Source organism: Paroedura picta, chromosome 2, assembly GCF_049243985.1.
Source record: "Paroedura picta isolate Pp20150507F chromosome 2, Ppicta_v3.0, whole genome shotgun sequence".
Taxonomy (NCBI): domain Eukaryota; kingdom Metazoa; phylum Chordata; class Lepidosauria; order Squamata; family Gekkonidae; genus Paroedura; species Paroedura picta.
The window spans coordinates 80,749,072-80,767,864 of record NC_135370.1 but is presented as its reverse complement, the minus strand read 5'-3'; the positions used below and the strand labels follow the sequence as shown (position 1 = coordinate 80,767,864).

The following is an 18,793-nucleotide window of genomic DNA, read 5'->3' as shown; positions in this document are numbered from 1 at the left end:
GTCATCATAAATGCAATTCTGGCATTCAAAGAGCTCTAAGGATCATATCAATTCTTAAACTGGAGTATGATGTGAATCAGTACTATTCCTACTACTGCAGGAAATAAAGCTGGAGAGTGCTTTATTTCCTGCAGCCAGATCAAGCCAGGGGAAGGGCAAGTGGACCACGAGACTGCTTGTTTATCTTTCTTGTCCTGCAGGAGTGGGGGGGGGGGCATCAACCTCACAGCAGCCTCACAGAGGAGGGGGAAAAAATTCCAAGAGGCAAATCTCTGCTCATAGAAGTGTGGGCTTTTGGAGTGCAGTCACTTTAAAACAGATCCCAAAATGAGGGCAAAAATAAGTCTTACGAGGGAATGGCAACCAGGAACCAGGCAGTCTTTGAACTGACACCCTGACCAAGGGCCTTTTCGCACGGGGATCTTTGTTGCAAATTGGTCACTGAATGAAAAATCGCCATTTAAAATAGTGGAATTCGTCGTTATGCATACCTGGCTTTATAGTGGAATCAGTTGCGTTTTTTAGCGTTTCCCACAGGCTTCCGGTCTCGGCAGAAATCGCTAGAAAGGAAGCGCTATTGCCAAGCTCGTCCCGCCCCTGGCTGTCAAGCAGCCAATGGGCAGCCGTTAGCATGCTCCCAAACAGCCCCTTTCCCTTTAAGGAAGGTTTTTTTTAAAAAAAAAAACACACCCATTATAACGAATCTGTGATGATTCGTTGCTACGGAGAGACCCATCCAGCTGCCTGGGGTGTTTGAGCTGTCGTTTGATCGGTTGATCGTTAACACGCTGCCTCCGAGTGAAAAAAAAAATCCCCCCCCCTCTCACGGGCCGATTTTCGGCTGAATGGAATGTGTGAAATGTGTGTGCTTAGTGACTGAAGGGGAGGGACTGAAGCCGGGAAGCCTCTGTTTGAGCTGTCATTTGATCGTGGCCACGCTGCCTCCGAGTGGGGAAAAAAATCCCCCCCTCCCCCCCCCCCTCACGGGCGCGATTTTCAGCCGAAACAGTGTGAAAAATAAAGGGAAAATACATCAGCAAACGGGCTTCTGCGGGCTTCTTGTGCTTAGTGACTGTAAACAGCTCTGAGGAGGGACTGCAGCCTGGGAAGCCTCACTGGCTAAACGGAGGCTCACCGGTGCGTTGATCTCCACTCGCTCGGGGGAAAAAAAATGGTGATCGCTTCGCCGGAAGTTTGGAGGACAGGCTCAGGAGGAGGGACTTTGAAGAAACCGCAACAATGTTAACGCACAGGTCTTTATCGCTATTGTTGCAGATTGGTTGCAGGAGTGTATCGCTTTCCGGAGGGTGAATCCACTTTTTGGGATTCCCCTGAAAGCGCTACAACGAAGCGCTTTTTGCGGGTCGGTTTCAGGAGTGTTGCAGATTGTCTACGACGTCGTGGGTTATTCCAAATTAGTAGCGTTTTCAATTAGCAACCATTGTGCTATTTTGAAGCCGTGCAAAAAGCCCCCAATTAATAACAGACTGTTTCACTATGTCAGCATTGGAGGCACCAGGGAGAAAGTTAATCCAATAAAATGCAGAGGTCAAGCCCCACCTGAGGAGAGGGAGGTCCCCAGGATGCCTAGCTGAGCTATGCATGTAGTTAAGGAATAACCTACCAGTCCAGCCTAGACAGGGCAGCCTTGCCCATGCAATGTTACACCTGGCCTGCTCATAGTCTGCCTGCTCATAGCAGGACACAGAGAACTGATTAGGGAGGCTGCCTCTTTCTTCCTTCCTTGGTTCATTCAGATCAGTAACTTAAGATATGCAGATGATACAACTTTGTTAGCGGAGAATGGAGATTTGTTGGAACCCATCAGGAAATTATAATTGGAAAGTGCAAAATTTGGCCTAACACTCAATATTAAGATGACAAAAGTGATATCAAATTTGCCTCTGAGAGATGTTCACTGAGAAGGACTGGAAAGAGTGGACAATTTTATATTCTTGGAATTCAGGATACATAGAAATTGACAGAGAAGTGAAGAAAGACTAATCCTAGGAAGAAAAGCTTTTACAAACTTGGGAAAGATTGGAAAACAAAGATATATCAGTAATAACAAAGAGCAGAAGTGTCCAATAATGTTTTTATCCCCCTGTGGTAATATATGAATGTGAAAACTTGGAACCTAAAGAAGTGTGAGAGAAAGAAGATAGACTGTGATGCCCAAAGTGGGATCCAATGCTTGATGCTGAACTCTGCCATCATGGCACCTTTAAAAATGTTGGCATGCACTTTCTTTTAATCAATCCTCTCTTTATTTCATTTCACGTGTACATGGCTGGTTTGTTCCCTCACAACATCAACCTCACCCTGTTGTTCTGCCTCCCTTTTATACTCTGCCATTTCCCCTCCTTCCCCTTTTTCACCCATAAGTCCACACACACACCTGGCACTTCCCTGTGTAGGCACTTCCTGTGTGTCCTTCACATCTCTGTTGGCCTTCTGGTCAGCGAGCCTCTCTTCTCCCTGGTCAGTGTCATGTGGCCTTTGCTGTGCTTCTTGCATTTCTCTCAGGTCCTTCTTGCTGGGCCCCTTGGAGAGGCATGAAAGATGGGGTTGCCTTCCACATCTCAGCCCTTCCTATGCCTGGGCTGGCATCTCATATCTCCACACTGGTCCAGCACAATACAGCTTCTTCTCCTGAGGAGGGGCTTGTCCCACCCCCTCTGGAGAGGCTGCAAGGGATGCTGTGCCTGGTAAGGTAGACTCTGGTTTCCTTCCTTCCCCTGACCTCAGCTTCCCTCCTCCATCACTCTCCTGAGCTGCAGTGTGTCCTTTTGGGCAGGGGTTGTCAACCTGTGGTCCTCCAGATGTTCATGGACTACAATTCCCATGAGCCCCTGCCAACACTGGCAGGGGCTCATGGGAATTGTAGGCCATGAACATCTGGAGGACCATAGGTTGACTACCCCTGCTTTTGGGGACCAAATCTGCCCCTCTCTTCCAGCTGTGGCCTCACCTCACCTGATCTGGTTATAGGTACATTTGGTCCCACTGCCTACAGCTCACCTGAGCCTGGTGACCTTGGCACACCACCATGTATGCCATTGGTGCTTCCCAGTGGGGAGGCTCTCAGTACCCCCAGGAGGGTCTGCAGATCTTCTTCCAGGCTGGGAATGGGGGCTCTCTTGCCCAATGTCCTGGACATAGATGTCTTTGAATTATGGCCCTGGATGCGATTACTGAAAATACAGTGGACTGCATGAAGAACAAATAGACCTGTTCTGGACCAAATTAAACCTGACAGCTCTTTTGAGTTAATGATCTGTAAACAAAAACAACCACACTAATAAATGCTGCTGACAATAAGGGAGCAGGCAAATGTTAGTTTGGTGGAAGGGTGGGGAGGATACAAGGAAGCAGAGAAGGGTGGACATATGGGAGTTGCCAGGAGGAAGGTGAGAACACAGTGGGGTACCCCTTGCAAGTACTTATATATTTCTCACAGTGCAATTGGGCCTACCCTGGTAACTGACACCCCACAACCGAGCCAAGGTATTTTTGGCTAGAAGTTGCCAGGATTAGGGAAAGATGGAGAACAAGATGTAGAAGAGGTGAAGATAAGTTGTCTGGTAAAGGGCATCTCATAAACGTTTACATAATTGTAAGAAAGACAAGGATGCCACAGAAAGGCAATGGAACAGGATGGCCACAACTGAGGGGGTTTTTTATCCATCTTACCAGAATCCTAGTCAAAATTGAACAAGTTTATAGAAACAAATTCATATCTATGTACTCTGTATGCAAGAGAAAAGATGCATGCTATAATTCATTCCATGAATAAACAAAGTATTTCTATTTTTGTTGGATATGCAGGGTGGGCCACCAAGTCAATGGACCTTTATGCATAACCAGCATCATGCCAAACCCAACTGTTTTCGTAAAGACCCTGACCTCAACATGCACCCTTTCCTGTTCACCTTGGGGAAACCACTTTCTGTGGAGGTAAGAAGGCAGAAACAGGAACTGCAGACGGTTATTTATTTATTTATTGGTATCTTTGTTTGTTTCACTAAATAAGACCCTGTAAAACTCCATAAAACCCAGTAACTATCAAACCCCCTAAAACCTCCCCAGTCAAACAAGATTGGTAGCATAAGTCCCCCCCCCCACTAACCTCACACCAGTCTACCCTGGGGTAGGGTATGCAAGACCCTGAGGAGGGGCCAAGTTGATCTTGATTTTGGCCTCAACTGAAGACCTGGCAGAGTTTCATCTTACAGGGCCTGTGGAAATGTGATATCTCTGTCAGGGCCTCAGCTGTCCTGGGAGCTCATTCCACCAGGTTGGAGACAGGACCAATAAGGTCCTGGCCCAGGTCAAGGTAAGGCATGCTTTCTTAGGGCCAGGGACCTCCACCAGATTAGCACCCATAGAGCAAAGTGCCCTGCAGGGGGCATAAGGAGACAAGTGATTCAGATAGGTAGGACTCAAGCCTCGGATCGCCTTAAAGATGAGCACTGGAACCTTGAATATGATCTGAGCTGCAACCAGCAACCAATGCAGCAGCCTCAGCACAAGCTGGATATATGCCCTCCAAGATGTCCCTGTGAAGACTCTAGCAGCTGTATTCTGCATCAGCTGGAGTTTCCAGGTCTAGGACAAGGGTAGGCCCATGTAGAGTGAGTTATAGAAGTCCAGTCTAGAGGTGACTGTTGCATGGATCCTTGTAGTCAGACAATCTGGGGGCAGGTAGGGGGCTAGCAGCTTCAGCTGGTGAAGATGCAAAAACGCCATGCGGGCTACTCCCATGACCTGGAACTCCATTAAAAGGAGGCATCCAGAATCACCCCCAAGTTCCTTGCCAAGAACGAGATGTTAAGCTGTACCCCAGCCAAAGCAGGTAAACGGACTTCCTGGCCCTTCCACCTTTCTGCCAAGCCATAGGACCTCTGACTTGGAGGGGTAGAGTTTCAGGCAACTCTGCTCTAACCATCCAGCAACAGCTTCCAAATATCTGGCAAATGTATCCTGGGGGGGGGGGCTGGGTGGCCATCCATGAGAAAATAGAGCTGGGTGTCATCTGCATATAGGTTCAACCCAGTCTGTAGCTCTGGACCAGCTGTGGCAGAGTGCACATAAAGATGTTGAACAATGTGGGTAGCTATATGATTGTAATCTAAATAAGACATTTGAGATTGCATGCTGGTACATTCCTCTGAAATAGTAGAGGTGGTAGTAGGAAGAACTTTGAGTGAACAAGTAGTTTTTAAAAAATTAATGCAGGAGTCGCTTATAAATCTATTCTACTCTTTTGGACTTACTAGCAAAATAATTTCATACTGTTCTCCTTCACCATGATCAAAATTCAGGAATCTTATATATTTAACATTTAGATATTATTAATGCATGTTATTATACACATTATTTCATTCTTATTTAATCACTTTAAACATTTGTGTGCCATTTTTCCACTAATTAATGTGCTACCTATCTAGCCTCCAATGATAGGGTTCTCTGAAAATGGTTGCATAGGTTTTTAAGACAGTAGGTGCTCCTTAAGGTATGCAAGTCCCATACCATATAGGGCACCTTGAGTTTAGGTCCAGAAGCAGATTGGAAGCCAGGGCACATGGAACAGGACTCCAATCCATTCCAAACAGCAATCTTGCCATAACATTCTATACCAACTATAGCTTCTGGACATTCTCCAAGGGCAGCACTATGTAGAAAGCATTGCAATAATTTAATATAGATGTTACCAGGGCATGTACTCAAGAAATGGCTTGGCCATCTGGTTGGTGTACCACCCACCCAATATACCTCCGGAATTCTTGTCGAGCCTCCTGGAAGTGGTGAGTGCCTGGGCATTGCAGTTTCCCAAGCTTATTTTATTCGGGGACTTCAATGTCCATGCGGATGCGCCATCTTCAGGTTCAGGCTTGGACCTAGTGTCGGCCATGGCAACACTGGGGCTCTCGCAATTTGTTGCTGGGCCTACTAATCACACCAGCCATACCCTCAATGTGATCTTTGGTGCCGGGGTAGAAGTGGGTTTGGTGATGAGATAAGTTGTTCCATGGTCAGACCACTATCCCCAGCAGGCTCGGCTCAAGTTGCCACCCCTTCACCTATTTAGGTGAAGGGCATGGAGACTTATGGATTCCAGAATGTTCTGCCAGACCCGATGCCTCCAGGTCTTGGTGGAGGACTAGCAGTCCTGCCTTTTAGCTGCCATAGACAAGATTGCCTCTAGAAGTCCTCTCCCCCCTGAACTCAAACAGGCTCCTCAGTATACCAGGGAGCTTCAGGAGAGGAAAAAGAAAGTGAGACGACTAGAGTGAGTGTGGTGGAAAACCCATGATGGAGTGGCAAGAACATCCTATCACATGCTTATGAGGGTATATGAGATGGCAGTGAAAGTGACAAAACAGGATTTTATAAATCGCAACATGAATGAGTGAATGAACGAATGAATGAATGAATGAATGAATGAATGAATGAATGAATGAATGCTACTGCTGGCTCACCAGCTGAAACTGGTGGAAGGTACCTCTGGCTATCATTGTCATCTGTTTATCCAACAAAAGGCAGAACCTCAAACTGCAAACCTGATCTTTTAGGGGGGAGTACAAGCCCATCTAGAACAGAAGTCACCTTCCTTCCCAGACACCAGTAGCTCATCCTCTTCTATTTATTGATCATCTGTCTAGGGTTGGTTTGTACACTCACACACACCACACTTATTGTGACTAAAGGTTAATCTTTGGTCCACTTAGCTATGACAGGCAATGGGAGATGATGGAGGCCAGGGCTAGATCAGCAGGCAGCACAGCCCAGGCCATTAAAGAGCTCCATGATTTGGTGAAAAATGTAGTTGTCAGTCAGCAGGCCACATCTAGGTTCTGTGCAAGAGCCAGCAGGGCTAACTCCAGGAGAGATCACCTGGCACATCGAGGCTTTGTAGCCACATGGAAAGTGCCATTAATTACAGGAATGTACAGCTCTCAGGAAGAGCCTCTTGTGGCGCAGAGTGGTAAGGCAGCAGACATGCAGTCTGAAAGTTCTGCCCATGAGGCTGGGAGTTCAATCCCAGCAGCTGGCTCATGGTTGACTCAGCCTTCCATCCTTCCGAGGTCGGTAAAATGAGTACACAGCTTGCTGGGGGGTAGAATCATAGAGTTGGAAGGGGCCATACAGGTCATCTAGTCCAACCCCCTGCTCAATGCAGGATCAGCCCTAAGCATCCTAAAGCATCCAAGAAAGCTGCGTATCCAACCTTTGCTTGAAGACTGCCAGTGAGGGGGAGTTCACCACCTCCTTAGGCAGCCTATTCCACTGCTGAACTACTCTGACTGTGAACATTTTTTTCCTCATATCTAGCCTATATCGTTGTACTTGTAGTTTAAACTCATTGCTGCGTGTCCTCTCCTCTGCAGCCAACAGAAACCGCATCCTGCCCTCCTCCAAGTGACAACCTTTCAAATACTTAAAGAGGGCTATCATGTCCCCTCTCAACCTCCTTTTCTCCAGGCTGAACATGGAGGCTGGTAAATGGTAATGACTGGGGAAGGCACTGGCAAACCACCCCGTATTGAGTCTGCCATGAAAACGCTAGATGGCATCAGACATGACTCGGTGCTTGCACAGGGGATACCTTTACCTTTACCTTTACAGCTCTCAGGCATCCAGCCTAAGTTATGTCAGGTTGGAATTCCCATCCCGTTGTGATTCTGAGGCTTTGCAAAGAAACTGTCCAGGGAGTAGTGGAACCATTGAAGTTGACACAGCCTTGGTCTCCTTCTGTTTGCTGAATGAGACAGACACTCATACCCAAAACTGCCTCCAGCCTCTTAAGGTTTCCACAGCCTGTCTGAGTTTTGCTGGAAGCACAATACAGAGCTGCATTTTCTCTGTACATTATGTAGAAGCTAAATAAAAGTTGCTGTCAGGCCTCCCAGAAACTCCTTTCCCCACTCACTCAGTACCCTCTTGTCATTTCTGGCCTCTCACCTGTCCTGAAGAGAGTCACAATCTGGGTCCCAGCCCACAGTTAGTGAACCACTCATGGAGAAGATTAACCATTCCTTCCCTTAGGTTTATACTGGTGCTATATAGCAGTGATCCCCAACCCCTGGTCTGGGGACCTGTGCCAGTCCGTGGATCAGTCGGTACCGGGCCGCGGCTCCTCCTCGTCCTCTTCTCCGGCCACTGCCTCAGGGGCTGCCCTGCCACTCTGCTGCCGGGTCACCTTTGGTGCTCTCCAGTGGCCGCCATGGCTGGGGCTCCACCTTGGTGTGGCACTGTGCAGCTGCTGCTGACAGTGCCTCCCAGCAGGTAGCGGGAAGTCAGGGACACCAGTGGGAAAGCAAGTGGAGCAGGGGCTCAGGCGACAGTGGCGACGTCCATTGGCAAAAGACTACCCTCCCCCAGGCCTCAGTAAAATTGTCAAGTGTTGACTGGTCCCCAGTGATATAAAGGTTGGGGACCACTGCTTTATAGTAATTCTGTACCGCTTTTATTGCAGGTAACTTGGTGTTCTTTCCTATATTGAATTCCATAGGAATAACATGTAGTTTGGCAAAGAACAGCAAATCATTAGATTTGGCTCTTGTATACCCTAAGGCTTTCTTGAAACTATCTTTCTTAAACTCAGTTTTTATCTATCATTGTCCAGGTTGCATCAATATTTCACTGTATTATGAACGATGTTTTCTTTTCTCCCCAATTAAATTTTTGTGCTCTGTTGTCCATCTATAGCTTGGCAGAAAGAAGAAAAAATACATGCCTTACAAGTACCAACATTCATACTTTTCCCGTGAGTACCCATCATTTTGCTTAAAAGTTGAAGGTCAAGGAGCCTGAAAAAGAAAACATATCTAAACTCAACAGCATCAAACTAAGTCAATCAGAAATAACCCTATACACTGTTATGAGGGAGTAGCTGAAAGCTCTTGGACAATTCTGTAGCATTAGGCTGCTTCCATGCAGCACTGCTGAGAGCCACCATGGGCCCCAGACAAAGATTCCATCTGGCCCCCACACATGACCAAGATCCAAATTCGATGCCATAACAAAACAAATCACTTGGCTAGCTGTTAGCACACATCTATAATAAAAGGATCTGCATGTCCACCTGTCTGCCCATTTGTGGCAGGCATAACTCACCAGAAAATAAAACTAGGAATTGGCCACCAGCTTTAGGATGATCTTGGGTATTCCAGGCCAAAAACAAGGTTTGGGAAATCTTGGCCCAAGTTATATCCAAGCCTCCCCCCCCCCCAAAAAAAAACACACACACACATACACACACATGCTATTTGCAGTGCAAGTTAAATTGTGTAGTGGTTTTGATATGCACAGAGCTACATATGGAGATTTCCCTTCAGTCCAGGAAAGTTTTACAAAAAAGTGCCTACCTTGGGATTGTGAATTATTCCCTTAGCAATATAGACCCAGGATATCTGCTGGCACCTCTGTGTGGTACAGACTTTTATTCAACCTTCTTGGCTGTAAATGGTTGAGGCCAGTACGCCCAGGAGAACGAAAACATCATACAGGCTTCCCCTGCCTGCTGGGAAATGGGTTCTCCTACCCTACTAGTTAGGAGACTATTTGATAATGACTCTGTTCTAAACTAAGATCTTAATGTTTTTATTGTATTAATATTTATACTGTATGGTTTCTTTATATATTGTTATAAGTCACCCCAAGATGACTTGGATAGAAACGTTTTAGGTCATTATGTTATCTGGGCATATTTTGTGTCTACTGAGCTTTTAATACACTGTTTTTAATTGCCTTTTATTGTTGTTGTTAGGTGTGAAGTCGTGTCCCACCCATCGCGACCCCATGGATAATGATCCTCCAGGCCTTCCTGTCCTCTACCATTCCATGGGGTCGCAATGGGTCGGACACGGCTTCGCACCTAACAACAACTGTCCATTGGGTTTTCATGGCAAAGATACTGGAGTGTTTTGCCATTTCCTTCTCCAGTGGATCACCTTTTGTCAGATCTCTCTGCTATGATCTATCCGTCGTGGGTGGCCCTGCATGGCATAGCTCATAACTTCACTGAGCTATGCAAGCCCCCTTGCCATGGCAAGGCAGCGATCCTTGAAGGGGAATTCCCTTTAGCACTTTGCAATAAAATGTGTATTTAATATATTTGTATGATAATAATGTTTACACTTCTCAACCTCTTTGGCTCCTAGCTAGTTTTACAGGTTGGGCTTGTTTGTTTTCCCTTCTCTTTTTTGTTTTCAGTACGTTTTTTAAAAAGCAAGTCTCTCGTTCTTTATATTTCTGCAACCAAAAGGGCTAGGGCCATGTTTCAAAGGCTGGGAGTTCAGAGGAATCAGAAGATCATGCCAACAGACTGTTCCAGCATTTCATCTGCAGTGAGCAAGCAATTACTCATATTTTTAAAAGCTGCAGAATGTCCTCTAGTGGTGAAGGCGTAGAAATGGGAATGTGAGGCAAGCAAAACAAGGGAGAATATGCTGTGTGGACATTTCAGTGCAGCTATGGATGCCTCAACAGCAATGAGAGCTACATGAAAAAGCACCACCACTTGACTTCATGACTCCTATTGGAGTCATAGTTCAATGCTGGCATGAATGCAGAGGGTCTCATGTACTATCTCTGGCCTGGAAATTCCACTGACAGCCAGAGTATATAATACTCAACAAGGTGGCCAGTGGTCTGACTTGGAAGCAGGTAGTTTCATATGAAGCGGACATCAAGTTAGATTAATCTATAGCTGGACTAATATCTCAACTATTATTTTGCCATTTTAACACTAAGGTGAAAATACATAAGAAATACGCTGCCAATTTGCATTTGAATGGAATACATTTGAAGACAGATTTTTAACTTCCGATGGTTCTTGTTTTCTTTTTTTTCACCACAGTCTTAGCTCCATTGACTTTCATGCTTTTTGTCCAGGGGGCTGTATTCCGTTACGTAATTAACAGGAAAAAGTGGGGGGTAAGTAGTTTGCAAACTAAAAATTGTTAAAAGTTGTAAAATGTTCCAGAGAGAAATAGAAATGGTTTTTCCAACTGTGCAAAAACTTAAAAGATAAAAACAAACAAGCATATACCCTTAGTCTTAAATCCTGTAATGCTTCTTTTCACTTAATTTGGTAATGTTTCTTTTTACTTAATTTAGACTTCATCGTACTGCCACCTACTGGCAGAAAATATGTATTAGTTCTCACAGACCGTTTCCGCATGAGGAATCTGCCTCTGGATAGCCTCTGGTTGCTATTGGGTTTTAGATCCCCCTCTACATGATGTTGTCTGCATCCCAAGGCTTTCCAGGGTCTTGCTTGTGATTTGGCCAAATTTGCCTTGGGATGTTAGAAATCATTAAAACTGGATTTGCCACCTCCTATTGTGCTTCTCATCAGGGAGCAACCAGGGGTAAGCCCGTATGGAGGAGGAAATGTGCAATAGTTTCTGTAGCATTGTCCCACCCTTGCACCCGCCCTCCTCTCTCCATTTCCTGCACCAACAATTTTTTTTAAAATGGCAGGATTTGCATTGCTGCAGAATCACAAAGCTACTTTGTCAAAGGTAAAATAAAAACTTCTGTAAAGTGTCCATGGTCTTTTTGGGATCATGCAGGCAAAACTCAGTCCCATTTGTGTTTTCTGGCAGTGGGGAATGAACAGAGAAAGAGGCGGGAGGCATGTGATGAAACAGCCATCTCCCGGTCAGCCAAATGTCTGTGCACTTTGTTTTTAAGCCCACTGTTTACACTAAATCACTCTTAGGGGCCCAGTTACCATTTCCAGCATCTCACAAATCTTCCCAGACATAAATAGTGTCCAAAACACCACAAATCCCCCCCAAAAGGGGGGCGGGAATGCTGAATTATTCTGGCATTTATCCATAGCAATATGGAAGTGTTAACTTTTTATTAAAAATCTTTCCGTTTTGTGGCATTACTGCATAGCAATGCAGAAGTGCCTTTTTAAAAAAAGAACATTTGGTGCTCAAGGGGGAAGAAATTTTCAGTCTGTGAGAGAACCAGTGATTAGCGGCTTGCTGTGATTGCCAAGTCAAGGGGTGGGGGGGGGGGAAATTCGGCTTGTTTTCCCTTGCAGCCTCATCAGGAGGCAAAAAACCACCATGAGGCAGAAGGAAAATGCAGGACAGGTCTCCCATGAGGAGGCATGAGAACACACGGCTTACAACCATATGTTTGCAAACAGGAGGCAGCACAAGAGTTGGTTCTTATATGCCACTTTTCTCTACCTGAAGGAATCTCAAAGTGATTTACAATCGCCTTCCCTTTCCTCTCCCCACTACAGACACCCTGTGAGGTAGGTGAAGCTGAGAGAGACCTGATATTACTGCTCCGTCAGAACAGTTTTATCAGTGCCATGGTGAGCCCAAGGTCACCCAGCTGTTTGCATGTGGGGGATCACGGAATCCAACTTGGCTCGCCAGATTAGAAGTCCGCACTCCTAACCCCTACACCAAGCTGGCTCTCTTGAACAAATTCCACACTATTCCACACTATTTCATTTTTCATTGTCTAACTTAGATGAAATGTGCTAATAAAGTGGTTAAACATTATGAATCCAACAGTGTTTATAGTCATGATTAAATCCTTCAGGTGATATTTTTTTGCTTCAGAGATCTGAGTGTCTGGTCACAAGTGGCAGAGCAATTTAACTGTTACTTGTCTCCATAGAATGTCAGGAATCTGGAAGGAAATGGAAGAATACATAAAATATGTATTTTAAGTCTTTTTGTCACTGGAATTACTTTTCCCCCCAGTAGCATAAAATATAAAGGCCAGTCTGCCTGGATTCACTGTGGTTATGTAGGGTTTCTACATCTGATGCATACGATTCAGACTTGTCTCATCTGAAAGGCAACTGGTTCCCTTCATGCCATTATGGGTGTTCTTAGTAGCATGGTAACAATCTTCAGAAATGTCTATGTATGCATAGAGTGTTCCCTGTCATACTGTATAATAGGCTTTGGAGTCTCTGTAGTTGCATAACAAAAAGTTTGTACAGAAACTGACAAAAAAATTGTAATACATCTCCAGTCCCTCCCTTCCCCCCATGAACATCCCCCCTCCTTAACACTATTCTCTTTGGCAGGAACTTGCTTGCATTGTACTCTACAATATCCGTGTCTGTCTCATGTATGTTCCTTTAATGGGATTTAAGAGCTTCATGGCATTCTACTGGCTGGCCAGGTAATACTCATGATGCAACATTTCCTTGTGATGGTTGATGCTCCCCAGCTCTAACTTTAGTTACTCTACACTGGGTTTGGATCCAGCAGCTTTTAAATAGCAATTAAGAGTGCAATCCCCTTTCCTGGGCAAAAGCCGAGACAATCAACTGAATAGACCTCAGTAAAATTCTGAGCAGATCTAAGGCTTGATCTGTAAATGTAGTGGTCATACCCTGTTTTTATTAAAACCTTAGAGAAGCCAGCCATAGACAACGATGTTCCATCTGTATTTTAACAATGAATGATCAGTGGTACATCCGATGAACATCTGCTCATCCATGCAATGGAATGTGCATCGGAACAAGTGCTAGTGTAATGACTGGGCCATTTTACTTATGCAGGGTATAGACATTCTGCTTCATAGTATTACGGATTTTAGAGGAAGGATGCCCTTCTTCAAAATTTCTGCCTTACATAGCAATCAAGGATGACAATACAGTACACACAAATCTTATGACTGTTGTACTTAATGATAGCCTCCACTAAAATATCTATCTGTTTTCAATTAACTGGAGAGAAACCTGAGAAACCAAATGCACACAACTAAAAGCTCAGAAGGTAGGTCATCAGATAAAATGAGAAAGTAATAAATATTTCAACATATAAAATTGAGTCTCAGGAGGTCACATTGACCTACCAGGAAACAAACTCCCGGTTTTGTTATCTCTACAATCTGTCCAAATGTTACCAGTTCAAGTGCAAACAAAATTGAGGAACCAAGCTCTCCAAAATCACAGAATTAGAATGGAAGTTAAGCTTCTGGGTATCATGAAAGAAATCACCCTATTTGATATTAACGAGAAATTAGTGAATCTTCTCATAAAGTAAAAAATGTGCTGGCAGCTAAGAGGTACACATCTGCAATGTGGGGAAAAGGCAGACTTTTCTAAACCAGTTTTTAATTATGTCACATGTATAATCCATTCCTGATACATGTGTGAATTTTTACCATGGCACTTAAAAATGTAATGTGGGACAGGTAAAGAAACCATACAATTAGCTGTTTTTGGTTTGTTTCATGTGTTGCTTGTTGGTTCATTAAAAAAAATCATTGGATTATTTGACAGACTTTTAACTGGTAACTTGTTTTATTGTTCCTAAGGAAAACATAGTTTTCCTAAATGGTCAGCTTTCTTGTTGGAACTGCAATCAGCAAGTAATTTTGGTAAAGTTAGCTCTGAAGGGCTGTTGTAGAGCTGGTTAAGCAGCTCAGCTGCACCTGTGTGCTCACTAGTGGTACAGGGTGATCAGTACTGAGATTGCAGTAATGAGAAGTGGAAAAAAACTGAGCACATGCTTTGGGATTTCCTTTATTTAAGGTGGGTTCCCACCCACTTCCTGCTTTTTCAGAAAGAGCAGCTTTGTTTGTGCCTTATCTGTAACAAGGAGCGGACTCCATTAGATTCTAATCTCTCTCCATCTGCTGATGTTTGGGGTGTAGTCCTGCTTACAGCTTAGCCATAGAGTCTTGCAATGTGCTGCTTTTGTAACCACTCTTTAAGCTTTTGTACTCTGCTTCAGTAAGGAGACTGAAGCAGATGGATTTGATATATATATATTTGTAAGTAATCTTTCCCAGTAAAGATTACTGTCTTTGAAACCTCAAAGCATGATGAGTCTCGATCTCTGCCTCACCCACAAAGGTACCTTTCAAATGCTCTGCTACTCTGCAGCTGTATTTCTCTGGAGTGACTCAGGAGCAAGCCAAGCCCAAAAGTCCCAACATTAAAAACAAATCAAAGATTATCTGGTTTCCTGAATTATTTAGACAGGTGTCAAAGAGTTTATGAGAACTGGCCCCTAAACTATAAATATGCCCTAGTTTGGACAGATGAGCAATATTCCTGTTTTAATAGGCAACACCATTTTGAAAGTATCTTTAGTGATTATTATCATTTTGTTTCCACAGGTTCCTGGAATGCAATTGGTTTCTCTGGGTCTCACAGATGAACCACATCCCAATGAATATTGATTATGACAAGAATCTAGATTGGGTCTCTGCCCAGGTGAGCTATTCTAGCTAGAGGCACTTCCTTTATTTAATTTTATAACTTATTCACAAAGGAGTATGGCCATGTCATCAGGTGAAATTGCTATTGCTAAATTCCTCATGCAACCGTTTTATTTACAATATATACCAATATACACTGACTACAGAGTGAGGAACAACGAAGGTTCCCATGGCCAATTTGCAGTTGAACATTTTGCATTCATGACCAGGACAGCTGTGGCTTCTCAGAATCATAGAAGTCACAGATGAAAGCCACCATACATACATACCCAGCCTCATCCAATCAGGACTTAATGATAACACACCAAGGCCGATTCTGCACGGGCTGAAAAGGCAGAGAGTGCCATCATATGGAAGTGGGGATTTGCCCCGCTTTCACATGATGAGGACACTTGGCAGGCCCCTCCCAGGCTTGCTGTGGATCAGGAATTCAGTTGCTAAGGCAACATGGGAGAAGCCTCATTCCCTAAGCCACTGCAGGGGCCAACAGGGGCTGTCCTGCAGTCCTCTCTGCCCTGCAGTGGCCCAGAGGGGGCAAAAAAAAAAAAGCCCCAGTGAGCTTTGCAGCATTTTGCCCCGTTGCAGGGCACACTGGAGCATTCATTTTTATTGTGCAGGAAGGTGGAGTGTGTGAAATGCAATCCCACCTTCCTGCATAATAAACCTCCCCCCCCCCCCGTGGCCCCCTGCATGGTGGAACTATTCCATGCTGCTATGTTTCCTGGGGGGAACATTTCAGCGGGACACCAGGTATCCCACTGAAATGTGTCCCCCATGTGGACACACTTCAGTGCTGGAGTAGACGGCAGCCCGGCACAGCCGCTGCTGTGCAGAATGGGCCCAAGTCAGCTCACTGTTTCCCCATGGTACAAAATTAGAGTCCAGTGGCACCTTTAAGACCAACAGAGGTTTATTCAAGGTTTTAAATTTGTCCTACTGCTTCAGACTAACACAACTGAGTTGCTAGGAATTTCTCCGCAAATTTGTTCAGCACTTGAACTTTGTTGTTCGATGCTCACAATCATATTGGAACCCTATCAGGGATATGTCCAGATTACATTCAGCAACTTTAATAGCTGCTGCTGAATAAGTACAGCTTCCCGTTGATCAGAAGCTGACTGAAAACTAATTGGAGGTCAGGTGGGAGTTAGGTTCTTATTCTGTCCCCACAGCAAAAGAATAACAAGGTAAGTTGTAAAAAGGAAAGGAGAAAGCTCTTTTCTCTGTACTCCTCTCCAAGCTGGCTGGGGACAGAAACAGTGCTTCTGAGCCTCCCCATTCCAAAAGAGAGAGGAGAAAGAGCTTGCTTTTCTCTTTTTCTCTGTAACTCAAGCTAACAGCCTGAAGAAGGGATGGCAGAGAGGAAATCGGCTGGGTTTATGATCAAGTTCCCTGTGTTTACTGCATCTCACCAAGTCTGGGAGGCAACAATTTTTTTCAGATCAGAAGAACCCTCTTTCCAACTACTGACTCCCTTCCTCTAAAAAAAAAAGATTTTGCTTGGTAAAGAGCAAAATTTCCCCAACAAAAGATCAGAAACTGATTCTTAGTTAATCCTTTGTGCTCTGCAACTTGATGCTCATGGCCACAAGTAGCCTGTTCCTGCAAATATACATGAAGAGGTAGCAAACTGCACATAGATTAACCGCTGGTGAATGGAAAGTGAGCTGAATTGGTAGGTATTCAAACATCCCTGATTTATGTGGCACACTGAAGGGCTAAGAGGCACATTGCAATAATCCTACTGGTTAGAATACCCTCCAAACATGACCAGCTATCCTTACAATCACCACTTTATACACATGGCTCAGGCCAGGCTAACATAGCAGCATCATATAGGCTATGGACCCTCAGGACACTTACAATATTGGGGGAGGTGAGAATCACACACAATAATACAGCCTAAAAAGATATGGACAGTTAATCAGTTGCATTCATATACAACATTTCTCTCAAAGCAGTTAATTTAAAATAATTGCTTATGATCTAAGAGATATAATGGAGAAGTAGATGGAGCAGTGGCTAGACATACATCTAAGTGTAGACACTGTTGATATAAAATTTATTATATTGGCAACAATGGAAGTGAATAAAAGCCTTTTTCTTATCATCCACTTAGCTTGCGGCAACATGCAATGTGGACCAATCTCTGTTCAATGACTGGTATACGGGGCACTTAAACTTCCAAATTGAGCATCAGTAAGTATGACAAAGGGAGAAAGACTTGTTATGGAACGAGGCACTTCTCTGAATGTGACTGGGAGAGACTTTCCATGAAGTGTTGGATGACAGGCATGTTTGGTGTTAAGGGGTTTGAGATCTTTAGCAAGGATAGAACAGTTTTCACTGTTTCAATGCTCTGTAACACCCCCTTTGATCCATCCTTTGCTCTCCCCCTGCAGCCTTTTCCCCACAATGCCTCGAAACAATTATTGGAAGGTGGCTCCTCTGGTGAAGTCCCTCTGTGCCAAGCATGGTGTTCAGTACCACTGCAAGCCCCTGCTCACTGCCTTTGCAGATATATTGCAGTAAGTATCACCCAACCCAGTGGGAAGGAGGAAAAGGCTGGGTATGAGAGGGTCAGGGTTGCACAGGAGAATCACGAAAGTACTAGTGGCAGGGCATGGAAGAGCCAGATATTGGGATATTTACCAAAGAGACTCCTTTTCCCTTTCTCTTGGCAGCTCTCTGAAGGAATCGTCAGAACACTGGGAGGAGGCCTATCGCCATGGCTAAGAAGAGGCAGGGCCTCAGGAGGACGTCTCCTCATGCAGTCCTCTAACATTACAGCACAAACAGATTTGCTGGGACAGGGTGGTTTTAACAATGTAGTTAGGGAATAGGTCAAACCAAAGGATAGCGTGGAATTTCCACTTTTGCACAAGAATCTTGATTTGCTAGTCTCTCGGGCATGGAGGCCTGGAGGGTGGCTTCTCCTGAGACAGAGAAGGAAATTTAGAACTTTAGAAAGAATTTAGACTGAATTTAAAATAAATTTAGAAGGAAAGCACAGCTTCTCACTGGTCCATTTGAGTTCATTGGGGAATAAAAGCAAAACAGCTTCGGTTTTAATGGCCCACTATGTTGCGCACTGCAGGATCAGTGTGTCTAGGAGGAGGAAAGAAAAACAGTGCAGATTGCTTTGCTTCTGGTTTACTTCTAATCAAAACAGTTAAAATAGAGTGCAGGTACAAGCGTAAGAAGTAGGGAAGGCCTGAGATATTGAGCAGCTTCTTAGGTTTAGTCTGCAAGATGCACTCAACCATGGGGAGTTTTTGGGTTTCATGTGACTTATTTTTCATTTTAAAACATCATCATATTAGGTGTGTTGGGGTGTTAGTTGTTCCCTCAGGAATCCGCCTCAAGAATTCCATAATGATTTCATAATTAGAATGTTTGTAAGTAAAATAATTAGTATGAGTTGGCCATTAAGAAATGTCTACAGTAGAACAGCTAGATTCAAGTTCAGTAGGAATATAACTTCTCAAGAGTCCAAGCTTCCTTTGCCTAATTTCAAGATACTTGATGTAGGGAGCTTTGACTCCTGAAAGCTTATTACCTTCCACAC

General features: G+C 44.4%; 1 protein-coding gene across 1 annotated transcript in view; it reads left to right on the top strand.

The window, feature by feature from the left end:
- The window catches only part of LOC143828738 (acyl-CoA (8-3)-desaturase-like), a 28,512-nt gene extending 10,334 nt beyond the window's left edge, over positions 1–18,178 (top strand). Inside the window, exons 5-12 of the mRNA XM_077318990.1 lie at positions 3,829–3,957; positions 8,713–8,770; positions 10,865–10,941; positions 13,076–13,173; positions 15,124–15,220; positions 17,345–17,424; positions 17,628–17,753; positions 17,910–18,178. Of these exons, the coding sequence (XP_077175105.1) occupies positions 3,829–3,957; positions 8,713–8,770; positions 10,865–10,941; positions 13,076–13,173; positions 15,124–15,220; positions 17,345–17,424; positions 17,628–17,753; positions 17,910–17,961 (717 nt within the window). The 3' untranslated portion in view covers positions 17,962–18,178. The remainder of the gene's footprint in view (positions 1–3,828; positions 3,958–8,712; positions 8,771–10,864; positions 10,942–13,075; positions 13,174–15,123; positions 15,221–17,344; positions 17,425–17,627; positions 17,754–17,909) is intronic.
- The last annotated feature ends 615 nt before the right edge of the window (positions 18,179–18,793 follow it).